Raw genomic sequence first — 13,998 nt, 5'->3', positions numbered from 1 at the left:
GCCTCTAATAAGAACATGTCAACATTCTCTGTCCTTCTGAGGGTGTTGGGAAAAAAAATAATTTGTTCTAAATAAGAAATTTGGGCGAGTCAAATTGGCCATACAAATCTATTGTTGAATATTAGGTCAACATTCATTTATATTTGAAATTCATATGCAATGAATCTAACCATAATATGACTCATAAAAAAAGGAAATATACAAAAGCCACCTTCAAAGGGAGTTGGCATGTCTTTCAATCTTTCAAAGCAAGGCAAAATTACATCATTTTACATTTTATTCAAGATGTAGCCTGCCAAATCGCCAACAGTTGATTCTAAAATAAGAAATTCACAGAGGTATCTACTCTTCATTCACATGTACCCCTAAATCATTGTATAACAGCAGAAAATCATTCTCTACAAACTTTACAGGCTAAGATTTGAAAACCATTAGTCAAAAGAGTAGTTCAGCAAACAGATTGAGAGCAAAACATTCTTACAGGGGAAAACACCACAGTAAGAGGAGCATGATCCGAAAGGGAGTAGTCCTCGGGCCACATTCCTTTCTCCATTTCTGGTGGAAAAAGAGCTGCATTCTTCACATCAAAGCCAAAGTTCTGGCTATCAGAGCCTTTGCTATTAGTTCCGTCGCTCTTCTCATTGTCCCCTGCTTGCTCAGAATTCTCTAAACATGCCAGATTCCAAATCCGCTGCTGTAAAGTGTCAAATTTGATCAAAAAAGATCATCCCCAAAAGTTCACATGCATATAAAATGAAATAAGAGCTCTGTTATAAGCTGTTTAACTCATATTGACAGCATAAGCATACCACAAATTCTCCATAGTTCACAACACCATCTCCATCAACGTCAGCTTGGATCCACAAATCTTCAACCTCCTCAACACTGAGGCCATTTGGATGGCCAGTAAGGCCTAACTGTCTCAGATAAGAAGTGTTAGCTGCAACTTTCTAATACTTCAAATATCATTTTCCAATAAAAAATGTTTTGTACCTGACACAGTGCTTGACAGAAACCATCAAAAGTAATAGAGTCTCCAGGACTGTCTGCTTTAAAAAAAGCAAATGCATTATCCTCTGTAAGAGAAGCATGGCGGAGAAGAAGAAACTGAGACAAGAAGAAACTGAGGTTAGTTCCTAGGTTGAATGTATCAATCAACGAGAGTTAGAATTTAAAAATGCTGGCTCATACTTTGAAAATGCCTAAGAATGTCTTAGTTAGCCTGCAGAAAGAGAAGGAAAAACATATAACATCTAATTGTTGAATATATAAAATATGAAAGCAGCCAACAAAAATAGGTGGGAGAAATAGATGGCAAAATTTTGTAAAAATCTTCAACAAGCAGAAATACGAAAAACAATTATTATTCTTATAACAGCTGAGGTTCAAGAGCACTCAGGCCACCAGAAAAAGACATGCAGGCAACAGAAGACACGGAAGAAGAATAAAAATGAGACAAGCTATTAACCTTCATAATCCCAAATACAGCTTCATTCCGGCTAATCTTTAGGGGCTTCTGCTGCTTATTAGGATTCAGAAGCCAGATGAAGTCAACCCCACAAATATTCCCACGATGATTTCGATGACTAACCCACTTTTGACAGGAAAAAAAAACAGAAAGTCAATACAAACACGAGTAAAATATATACTTTATAGTATTATTAAGGTAGCAGACAAATGCGTTCTTCAAATTCTACCTTATGGGCATCTGCATCACTATCGGTATAATGATGAGCAACATCATAAGAAGAAACAAAACCCTGAGACCTAAGGAACTTGTAAACATGGCCCCGCTTACTTCCATTCCAGTCGCTGCAATCAATAAAACATTCAGATATTTGATTCAAGCTGATTATCTTGAAGATTGCAAAGTGAACTGTTCTACTGACCCACAGAGTACAACTGGCAGAGGGCTAAGCATATGTTCCTTCTGATAAGATTCCACAAATTGAACGATTTTGCATACCTATCAATAAAACAAAGTAAACCAAAGTTTAATATAAAGAGCGTTTTAAATGACAAGGTGCATAATCTGGGGTATTTGCATACAAACCACCCAATTACTATGTACTTACATATCTAACATTCAAAATATACTCTCTGCATTAATACCATCTAAATCTTTCACACCAAATAAAAAATAACACCTTTTTAACTTTTAAAAGGTGAAATACCCCTTTTCATCTATAGGTAATGTGGAATGTATGTAAAAATTGAAGTTTAGGTGTTAGATAATACATAAGAATTGAGTGGAATGTATGTAAATCTTCCAATTTAATAACAAAACAAATAAAGTGTACCTGATGCAAACGAACAATACACAGTGTGTGGTCATGAGGAAACAGTAAGTGGGTATTCACAATGATAATTTCTTGTGGGATGTTAAAATTTCTACTTTGCCAAAAAGGAACAACTGATTCAACATGTAAAAGCTGAGCAACACGATCTCCAAAGTCATTGAAGAGCATCTCCCGATAATTAAGAACCCTAAAGCAGTCTCTACGTATGGCAGTAAGTAAACCTGCAGAGAAGGAAAAGCAGAAACACTTGAGACTATATATTGTTTATGCGTCTAAACAACTCCCTAGATTCAGTTGGCTAAGCAACACAAAATGAATAATTATCTTGGGAGAAAATGATTTAAGCAGCAAAGATTGATCTTCATACAAAACACAATCTTATCACTACCGATTCATTAACACAATCTTATCACTACTGACTCATTAACGTAACAACAAGTACTGTGTACCTGTTAAGAAATTAAATCCTCAAAAGTTATAGTAATGGTTTAAAGCTTTAAAGCAGAGTGCATATGAAATCCAAAACAGTGGTATTCACCTCAAAGATTGCAGTAGTTTGATGATTATTATGGAACTTTCAAAGGAGACAAGCTGCAAATAGAAACTTTTACTTTTCTAACATTGAGATTTCTTCATTGTGATGATGAAAATGGAAATGAAATCTCACAAACAGTTAAGTAGGAACTCACCAACAAATACTATTCAACTTAACCGTTTGCAAATACTCTAGAAATTTTTTTAAAAAAGTCTCCAGAAAAAATTAAAACATCATTTACTAGAACCCCATAAAAATCATAATTTGCATATTCCTCCTTTCACAAATGCTATTTGATATTTTCAATGAAGTAACCCAAACAAAAAGACTTCTAAACTTTGAAGCACCAAGCACTGGTCAAGAGATCAAAATTCAGCCTCCATACTTACAATTTCAAGAAAGAATTCCAACGAAAAAAATGGAAATAATAACGCACATACCATCTCCACGATTATTTGTGCGGGGAAGTTTGAAACTCGTGTAACCAGCATCTCCCAGCCTCTTTTCATACATTTCAACGAGTTCATCGTTCCCTAACCAGACCTCCTGTAACAATTCAATCAAAAACAGAATCAGATACCGAAAATTTTCCCAACCACAAATAAACCGCAATCCGAAATCAGAAAGAATCGATATTCCACCTGCAGACAAATAATGGAAGACCTTTCGTCCAGCAATCGATCAATGATGCTCTGATTCCTGTTCAACCAGTACGCCCTATACTGGCTCTCCCTGCAACTCTGGTCCTATTTCACAACGAAATCACAGCAAGAATCAATATAGCAAGTAAACAAATAACCAAGAAACAAAACGCCCTCCTTTCTCCAACTAAAAAACCATCAACTAAAAAGCAAGTAAGAAGAATAAGAAGACGAAGAAGAAGAAGACAAAAAGTAGGCAAAAAATAGTGATCCCCGACCTCCTTGTCAAGCCGTTTGTAAATAGGCGCGAGAATATTAAAGGTGGTGCAGGAGAAGCATCGATCCACATTCAACATCGCCTCTCCGTAACCCAAACCCTTATTCGCCAACCTCACCTTCATCTTCCTCGTCTTATCCTGCAGCCTCGGCTGCCGCTGCCGACTGTCCCCTCACCTACAATCTCATTGAATTCCTCTTTCTGCATGGCCAATTGCAAATCAAAGCAGAAGCCATCAAACTTTCTGCTTCTGATCCCCCCAACCACATAAATGTAGAAGGCATCAAACAGAGATAAATGGATTATAGATCGCTTACCATCTCCACCCTTGAGAAAGAGAAGAACACCACTGGATTGAATATGCTGAAGATGATGGATTCGAAATCCTACTATCGGGCGGCTTCCTCTGCTCCTCTTCTTCTTCTTCGTTATCCAGTTATTACGGAACGCCAACAGGCTCCTTCTATATAAAGGGAAGAAGATGGCCGGTGACCGGTGATACTTTAGCAGCCGGTGACCGGTGATACCGGTGATATGGCTTCTAGCCCGTACGCAGTAACCTTAGCTGTCCGCGCAATTTGAAGTTGTCAATTTAAGATTTTTTTATTTGTTTATTTTTATGGAACATTTCTTATAGTTATACAACGTGACCTTTTCCGAACAAAATATCATGGAAAAAGCTAATGATTAAAATTTTGGGCAATTACATATAAGTCCACCCGAAACTTGTTATTTATAAAGTAATCACCTTTTTTTCAACCATTTTTCAAATTCTCACTTACATATAAAAATTCATGGTAAAATCCAAGCTCATATTTTTCATTTTTAATCAAATGCACCCAATGGGCTAACAGTTTCCTGGAGTGAGTGCCACACTTTGGAGTGCAAGTCTCGGAGGACATATTGTGCTCCATCTTCTCTTAAGCACCTCAGGTATACCGAAGTAACTGATCGCCTGAAGAGCTTTCATTCGATCATCAAATATAGCAAAGTTAATTTTAAAATGCCTTGGATTTTTAACGACTCCATCCAACTCTTGTACGAAGTCGTTAAAATCTACTTCATTCGAAAATCTACTTCATTTGATTCTTTCAACATGGAAAAATCTGTCATAAAGTCACCTAGGCTTTCATGGTCGTTCGAGGGATATAAGTGTTGTCATATTCACCGAGCTTCACCATCCACTCTAGCAGTCGTCCTAAGTGCTCCAATCGTGTGAGCATAGACTTTAGCAAGTGATCTGTGATGGTCTGGATTGAATGCACCTGGAAATATGATTGTAGCCTGTGTGCAGAGATGATCAAAGTAAAAATTAGTTTCTCCATAATCGGGTGTCTGGTTTCATCTCCATGGAGTACTCAACTCATGTAATAGACTGAGAATTATTTCCCCATTTCTTCTCTGACTAGAACTGAGCTTATAGTTTCTTGCTCTACTCCGAGGTACACTGATTGTTCCTCCACTTGTTTTGGGCTTTGGAGCAGTGAGAATGATACTAAGGAATTTTGTGGAACTTTGATTGCTTCCTTGCATTCGAAAGTCTAGTAAAATCACTGGTATTTCCAAAGTGCCCTGAAGAATGTTGTGCATTTGTCACCTAATTTTGGAATACAATGACTGAGTCCCACGATTCGGTTAGTCAGACTTCGTATTTCTTTGATGCTTTGAGAGGATGACATATCTAATATTTCTTGTATTTTTTTTCGGATTGGGTCTTAGTCCTTCGAGAGTTAAAAAAAACCCAAGAACTTGTCGGTCGATGGTATGAAGGTATATTGAAAAGGATTTAGTCTCATGTCAATTCTTTTAGAGTTTTGAAGGTTTTGTGTAGGTCTTCTATGAGTTGTTCAGTTGATTTGCTTTTTACAAGAACATCATCCACATAGGCTTCAATATTTTCTCCTTTTTATTTGAAAATATTACATTCATGTGGTGTTGATAGGTCGCCCTAGCATTCTTCAGCCTAAAGGGCATTACATTAAAACACGACATTCTTTGTGTGGTAATGAAAGACGCATTTTCTGTGTTGGTCGGATGCATTTGGTGGTAGCTGGAGAAGGCGTCGAGGAAACTCATGACGGAGTATTCAACCGCGACGTCCACCAATGCATCGATTCTTGGCATGGGGTAGGTATATTTTGGGCAAGCTGCATTCAAATTGGTGAAGTCAACACACATCCTCCAATTGTTTGTTGAGTTTTTGAACCATTACACGTTCGAGAACCAAGTCAGATATTATACTTCCAGAATATAGCCCGCCTCCATCAGCTTTTGAATTTTTACTGATATTGGCTCAATAAGGACTCTCACAATCGATTGAAGCATTTGTTGCACAAGTCGAGAAAATGGGCTGAATTTGAGTCGATGGCAGGCAACGTTGATGAGACTCCAAGCATCTCTATGGCTATCTAGGCAAAAGCTTCCCAATGTTGGTGAAGGATCTCGATCACAAGATTCATGTGTCCTGCATAAAAAATTTCACTAATTAGAAAAACCTTACCAGGTTCTCCTTCATTGGTGGGAGGCACTCAAAGGATGGCCTCACTGGTCTGGAGACCTCCTTCCCCCTGTATTTGAATGTCTAGCGGTCCACGATCGATGTTAGGTATAGCTCGCATGCAACAAATTATGGATTGTTCCAGGTTTCCTTAGACCGTGATTATATTTCCGTCTCTGAAAAATCTTACAACCTCGTGGTATGTCACAGCTACTGCCTGGTAGCATTTCAAAAACGGCTGGGCAAAGATGGCATTGTATGTCAAAAGGGATTCCACCACCAGAAAATTCTCTATATTGGTTAACTATTTTTCTCACTCTCTTCATAAGAAGACTAGGGTGATCACCTTATAGCCTCCTTCTGTTCACCCAAGTAGTCAAACAGTGGGTCGGTTGTCGTCGCCAATCAATTAGCCTTGAGTCCCAACTTGTCGAACGCTAATTTGAACAGGATATTTACTAAGCTTCTGATGTTGAACAAGAAGCTAACCACCTATTAGTGGTTTATAAGTGTCGTAATGAAGATTGCCTCATTGTATGGGTTTCCCCTTAGGGTGAGATCTGCATTTGTGAAATTAGTTGGGGGGTGAGTATGAGTGTGACAGGTGACAAAACATACCTCTCCCAACCTGTGCTTTTATAAGCTAGACGGTCGTGGTAAACCTCAGCCTCCACCGAAGAAGGCTGAGATGATTTTAGCCAGGTGGATTTCATTCGCTTGCACTGGTCCATCCGTGTGCTCCTCTGTTGGGGCCTTCCCTTGTCATTATGTGTGTGTCCAATAATGACCAACTCCTTCAACTTTCTGGCCCTGATAAGCTCCTCCAACAAAATTTGGAGGTGGCGTCATTCCTTCATGTCGTGTATATGGTCTCAATAGTAGGTGTAGTATTTTTTTTATTTGAGTAGCTCAAGTGTTGCCTTCAGCTGGGTAGGGGGCCTTCTTTAAGTAGTCCTTATTTTTGAATGGTCTGAACTAACTTGGTCATCGACATGTTCAGTGGTGGCGATCCTTGCATCTTCAATATACATGTGGTCGCTCATAGTACTGAACTAACTGCTAGTCAAGATGGTATCACCGACCCTTGCTGCTTCAGTCCCCCCTCAGTCATCCTGAGATCGATAATTATCAGTTTGTCAGTCGTCAGAGGCTTTCGATCGTCAGAGGATTTCAATTCTTTGAGGCTTGATCGCCCTTTGGTTTTCTATCACCATCCCGACCCTTCCGCTTCTGCGATCGATATTCAGATGCTCTTAGTTTAGCTTTCGAGGACTCCATAAGGTCTTCTTCACTGGCGATGTGGTCATTTGCTAACTCCAAGACCTTTGCGAAGGTCCTTGGATTGAGTAGGTATAGGTCATGCCTGAATCACTTATTGTAAATCCCCTGCTTCAGGGCGATATGGGCGATGAGAGGCTCCAAATTCTTCACCTCCAGCATTTCCTTCTGCAAACGAGTGATGTGAGCCTGTAGGCTTTCATTCTCCTCCTGCCTAATCTAAAGCAAGGTCTTTGTATCCTTCCTTTGTTTTTGCACATCAGCAAAGTGTGCAAGAAAGAGCTTCCAGAATTCGAAGAAAGATGAAATGATCCCATATAGGAGGTTGTTTAACCATCAGAACACGACTTCTTTCAATGTGATCATGAACAACCAGCACTTCATGGCATCATCGATCTACATGACTCCTACCGTTGACTCAAAAGAAGCTAGATTGGTCGGACCACTCTTTTCTTGATAAGAATCAAAGTGGGGAATCCCGAGCTTCACTCGGGGTATGGCTTCCAAGATTCTTCAGAAGAAAGAGCTACCCATAGCTGGTTGAGCAAACGTTCCCACACGATCTGCCCTATATTGGACTGTCGGCATAGATCGGGCACTATCTATCGATTGAAAATCCTCATTTCCTTTGATTGGTCGATCTTTGGGACAACAATAGGGAAGGTGAGACTTCTGAGGGTGATTTTCTCGAGACTCTCCCTCCATGGGCTGCGTGCGGACATTTTGTCGGGTCATGGCCGCCTGAAGAGCCTCGAACTGGTCAATTATTTGCGCTCACAATACCTGGACTTCTTTTTGTATGTCTTGGTGCACCGTCTCTGCATTGGACTCCATGGGTGCTATTTCTCTTTGCAACAATTCTCCTTCATAGTTGGCTCCACTTATCATTTGGGGCATGTGCATGCTTAACAGACCACCTTTTAGAATGTTGGATCTGGAATTTTATTTTGGAAATACATGTCTCGAGAGTTTGAGCTAGGAGAAGAAGTAAAGAGAGAAGAAAAGTATTAGAAATTCTTAATAGAGAGGCTGTGGAAAAGTCCTCAGATCGGGGACCCCTTTATTCACTGTCGAGCCTCCTATTTGTAGGAGACCTTTTGTACAGTTAGAGAAGAGTGATAGCAATTATGAAAATAGCCCTCAATTACCAAAAGAGAGAATGATTATAGAAATTGTTCTTAATGTGATCAATGTGCTGATTTAATATTAAATTTATATTATAATTTGAATTTGCATATGACGGTAATCAGCTGGTTGACATGTTCTAGTTTGATCGATCGATGAGACGGCCCTTATGGAATTCGTTTATGTCGAGGCATGAGTGATCGGTCGGCCAATTGCATTCGGTCGACCTTTAGGGAGCTTTAGCGATTTGGACCTTAGATGGGTCAGCTGCTCAGATTTGTTGAGGGCGGACTTAATCAATTTGTTGTACTTTTAGATGATCGGTTCAAATCATGTCTTTTGAACTTAATGTCTCGATCATTATATCATCATCTTTAGTCATTTGATTTCCTTGAGATTTGCGCTAACAATACTATTGTATACATTAATGTTTGTTCTTAGCCAAACTACAATAAACAATTCAATTTTGATTTGCTCATATTAAATTTTGGTTCAGTCACTTCAATTTTATCAAAACATAAATTGGTTCCGCTTTTTGTACTCTAGATTTCGGTTGCAATCGGTTTGACTAACTTTAAAATAGATCCTTCTAAGCCAACTCGATGCTCACTCCTAATCCGACTTAAAATTTCAGCTTTATTACTTTTATATATTAAAAAAATTATTTAGTTAGATTTTAGATTACTTCATATCCATGGAGAATTAGAAATTTTTTATTTCATAAGTTTTGAAATATTATAGAATAGATTATACTAAGTTACATTTACATTAAAATCTTAATTATAAAGTACTTTTTTATATGTTTGCGAATATATTAAAATAAAAAATAATGTAATAAGTACATGATTATTCATATGTGCGCTTTAAACAGCTAAATGATTATTCATATGTGCGCTTATATTTCTAAAAGATGCAAACAAATGGAAATGTAATGTATAAGAGATGAAGCAAATATTATATAATATTTTAATAAATTAATAATTCATGCTATATTATTTAATTTTTAAAATCATGTTAAAAGAAATACTAATATTATTATTCTAACATATGCTTAATATAGACACTAATATTTATACTAACATTATACTTGATAGACAATGCATCTTTTATCTTTTATGTTCAAACAAATGGAAATGATCACCTTTATTTTACTCCATACTTCACATTAAAAATACAAGTATGGAGTCTAGGATAGATCTAGCAAGGAATAAAGCTAAATTTTTAAAGTGAAGCTAAGGACTAGCTAGAAAATCCTATTTTCTTTTCAAAATAATCTTTTTCTTGAAGTTAAGTCTTAATTTCTTTTGAAATTGACTAAATATCCAAACTAAAAGTCATATTGATGTGCAACTTAATAAGTTGAGATTTGTATTAAGGTTTTCATCAATAATTGTTATTGCCAATGAAGAACAAATGTAATTTTAAGCTTCTATCAAAAACACAATATGTCTAGACGTTTAGTAATTTAAAAATTGAAAATTTCATTTTTTTTTAAAGGTTACTAAGGTTTTTAAGTAAAAGACATATTCTCCTAAAACCAAGTTGTGATTTTTTGTGATGTAGGATTAGTCTTTTCAAAATCAAAAAGCAATATTAATTTTTAATTAGGAATTTGACCGCCATTTATGCTAAATGAGTTTGTATAAATAGACAAGTAGGCGTAGAAACTAAACATGCAAGATATCTTTTTTCACAAAATACTTAGCTTGTAACATAAAAAATTCAAAGGAATAATTCTTAGCGTAGTATGCTTTTATCACAGAAATACTATAAACATTTCATTTCAAGTATAAAAATAAGTGTTCACAAGTGGTTAACAAGATAAAATCAAAAAATAATGAACCCGACACTGGCCAAGTTATCCTTCTCTTTCCTCTCTTCTCCTCTCTTACTCCACTAGACTAGGAATGGTTGGTTTCTCACTTCACTTACTCAAACACACTCACATTATTGTATTAAAATCTATAATAACACTCTAAACTGGGACTTCTTACTCACATTTATTTCCCTAGTCCTCCTAAACTATATACTTAAGTCTTCCAAAATAGTCAAACACCCTTCCCCAAAAAAATTTAAATTCCAACATGCATACCTATTAGTGCTTGGGCCATAGTGCTATGATGCTATGGTTATGGCACTACATTATTGCAATAGTGTTAAGGTGCTTAAGGTATGGCATTGTGGCGCCATGATCTCCATCTTCTGGTCATTTATTCTATCATTGATGGCATTGGTGCACCAGGGAATGGTGCTAAGACATTGGATTCTAGCGCTAAGACACTGAGTAATTAGCATTGAGAGACCAAGTTATCTATCTTTTGCTCTTTCTTCTGTCTTCATAAGTGTTGTAGCAATATATGTATTAGCACTTAGGCACTATTTTTGACATTGAGGCTCTATAAAGTTAATTTTGTGGCTTTAAGCTCTCATGGAAACTTTTGCTGTGAGAACCTAACACAGTGACTAGGCATTAGGCTCTACACTGTGGTGATCTAGTGACTTTCACTAACTTTTTCTAAAATTTTCATAGTGGCTTTGTTTGACACAAACAAATACGATTATGTAATTTTACAAAGTCCGCATACCACTACACAAAAAAATTTATATGCAATAAGTACTCATCAAGGAAGCTCTCATTGATGTCAAAGTGATCTAATTCTTGGTTTACTAACTCTAACATAGATAGATGATAAGTTATCTAATTTTATGTTCCTTTTACATATTTCTATGTCAAATTCTTGTAGAAAAAGAATCTAGCGCATACATCTAGGTTTTTCTTCTTCTTTTTGCTATAATAAATTTATTATCTCATGATTTATGTAAACTATAACTTTTTTCCAATCACATAAGCTCTAAATTTGTTAAAGGAAAAAAGTATCACTTGTGTTCTTTTCAGTGCTAACATAATTATTTTAGATCTCATTTAAAGTTCTAGTAGCATAGTACATTAGATAAACAATTTTATATCCTCTTTAACAAATAATAGATCCTACAACGCAGTCATTAGCATAACACATGAGCTCAAAAGAATATGTCTAGTCTGGTGCTACAATAATAAGTACATTAATTAGCTAAGTTTTTAATGTTTTATAGCTTTTAGGCATTCCTTAGTAAATTTGAAAAGGTTGTCCTTCTCTAACAATTGGCATAAGGGTTTAGTGATATTAGAAATTTTTAATGAAACTCCTACCAAGGCAAGCATGCGTGTCCTAGAAAGCTCCTTACTCATGTAACTAAAGGGGTTAGGGGTAGGTTTTCTATCAGTCGAACCTTCGCCTTGTTTGATATTTTGGTTTTGATTGGAAATGTCTATCTTAGCATCTATTCTTTTTAAATCCCTCTTTTTAGGTCACCCTTGCTTAGAAAAGGAATGGAAAAAAAGTAAGACTGAAGGTGGATAAAAATTAAGATGAAACAAAAAGATGTAGCTATAATGATATTTATATATAGAAAAATATTTCAAATATAAACCAGAGATAATATACAAGAAAGTCCTTATAGAAAAAACTTTGTAACCAAACTACAATACAAAACCAAATTTATTTTATTCAGGGTTCAAAGAGATCTCGTATGAGGTCGTGTTCTCATGGTCAATTACATCTTAGGGAATATTCAAAAACTCATAATAAAAGCTGTTGCATTTGCCTAAATTATCTAATAACATAGGTATCCATAGAGATTTTTGACAGTCAAATGAAGAAAATTCTATAGCCATCGTGATGGAACTAGGTTTCCAAGCAGAGGGTGAATTACCGTAACCTAGTGAGTTACCATCAATGAGGTGAGAGGACCTACGATTCACATCTACAAAATATTCAACAAAGGAAGTAATTGTGCCCAAGTTGGCAGATTAATAAGTTAAGTCAAAGAAAAACTTAAACATTTAGAGATAGCCTATTCGGGAATCTGTGGACCCAACCTCCCTAACTATTAGGACCTTAGATCTACTAATTCGTGAAGGTAATCAACCCAACTTGACAGAGATCACTTTGTCAGCAACCCATATTCGGGAATCTGAAGTCCACTGACTCTATCCAAACTAAAAACGTAGAGTGTGGATTATTTCTATCAAGGGAATGGCCAAGAAAACAATAGAAATAATGAATGATGAATGACTCAACTAAAAAGCTAAATCATCTCAAAAAGTACTTTAAATCCTGTATGAATTGAGAACGATGGAGTATTCGTATAGTGCATTGCAGAGGGGGTGGGTTCTTCATTTAGAGAAATTGGAGTTTTCTGTTGTGCATTCTGGAAGGGATTCTTCATGAAGAAAAATCAGAGTTTCTTAATAGTGCATTTTAGAGGGGATTCTCTGTGTTACTGAGATGAAATCTAGAAAATCTAATCTTCTTGAAAATCAACAAAAGTACTATAATTTTGAGAAGGCGACGTGGACGCCATTGGAAGATGGGATGGCTCTTTCTTTGATGGCTTGGAAGTCCTATCTTGAAAAGATTAATAATATCCTTCTAATGATAAGGAGGATGTTTAAGTGAATTAGTGTATTTTCTTTTACTAAATTTTTATAGCCTTTGTATTAGTGTGTATTGGTCTTTGTATCCTTTCGGTCACATAATGTGACATTTATGCATGGTAACAATGTGTGTGTTTCTATGTCTTTCTTTTGCTTGATGTATTAAAAATTTTGATGTTATTTTTTTCTTTCCTTTTGATCCGAGATTTATCCTCTTCCGGGATGCTTTTTCCCCACTTTTAGGGGTTTGTTGATGTTCTACGTTGTTGTTGCTTCCTTCTTATGGCCAAGTGTATAGTGGCATCAAGTTCTTCTGAGGCTTATACCTTCCGAGACTCTCTAGCTTCTCAAACATGTAGAAGTATACAATTAAAATTAGCATGTTTTTTATATAAAGAAAAAATCATGTACCTTTTGAAGATTTTGATGCATTTGTATCTTTGAGGTTTGTAGCCTTCTGATATTTTTTATTGGAGATCATGTCAACCACTTGTCCTTATGAAGTTTTTCTAGTAAGGAGTGTATCCACTACTAAATTTCCATTGAGACTTATCGTCTATACTCAAATTCTAATGGCATTGTAACATCTCATCGAGATTGTCCTCCCACGCCTATCTTCTAAGGGCTCAATACCTTTCTATTGAGTCTTAGCTCTTGGGCTCGATTTTCATGGGTATGGTATCTTCCCGAGTCTTGTCTCTCTAGCTTGACTTCATTGGGTATAGGTGGAGACCTTATCTTCCACTACAAATGTTCAACCTTTTCTTGGTTGTTACTTGAAACACATCTACTTGACCACTGCAACTTCTAATGGAAGAAGTTAATGATAAACCACCAAGAATTTTTTATCAATCTAAGACAATTAGTT

The 13,998-nt window shown here is 36.4% G+C and overlaps 1 protein-coding gene across 1 annotated transcript; it reads right to left on the bottom strand.

Annotated features, from left to right (window-relative positions):
• Positions 1-406: 406 nt before the first annotated feature.
• LOC110023029 (uncharacterized calcium-binding protein At1g02270) lies at positions 407-3,915 on the bottom strand. Its single transcript, XM_020722238.1, has 10 exons — positions 3,755-3,915; positions 3,477-3,581; positions 3,276-3,381; positions 2,301-2,521; positions 1,890-1,966; positions 1,698-1,812; positions 1,469-1,594; positions 994-1,107; positions 810-917; positions 407-694 (listed from the first exon to the last, which is right to left on the bottom strand). The coding sequence occupies exons 1-10, from the start codon at positions 3,875-3,877 to the stop codon at positions 449-451; spliced, it is 1,341 nt and encodes a 446-aa protein (XP_020577897.1). The 5' UTR covers positions 3,878-3,915; the 3' UTR covers positions 407-448.
• Positions 3,916-13,998: the final 10,083 nt, after the last annotated feature.

The sequence above is a fragment of the Phalaenopsis equestris genome, unplaced genomic scaffold (assembly GCF_001263595.1).
Source record: "Phalaenopsis equestris unplaced genomic scaffold, ASM126359v1 Scaffold000204, whole genome shotgun sequence".
In the NCBI taxonomy this organism is placed as follows: domain Eukaryota; kingdom Viridiplantae; phylum Streptophyta; class Magnoliopsida; order Asparagales; family Orchidaceae; genus Phalaenopsis; species Phalaenopsis equestris.
Note: the sequence above shows the minus strand (reverse complement) of the source record. Positions and strands in the feature narration are given on the sequence as shown.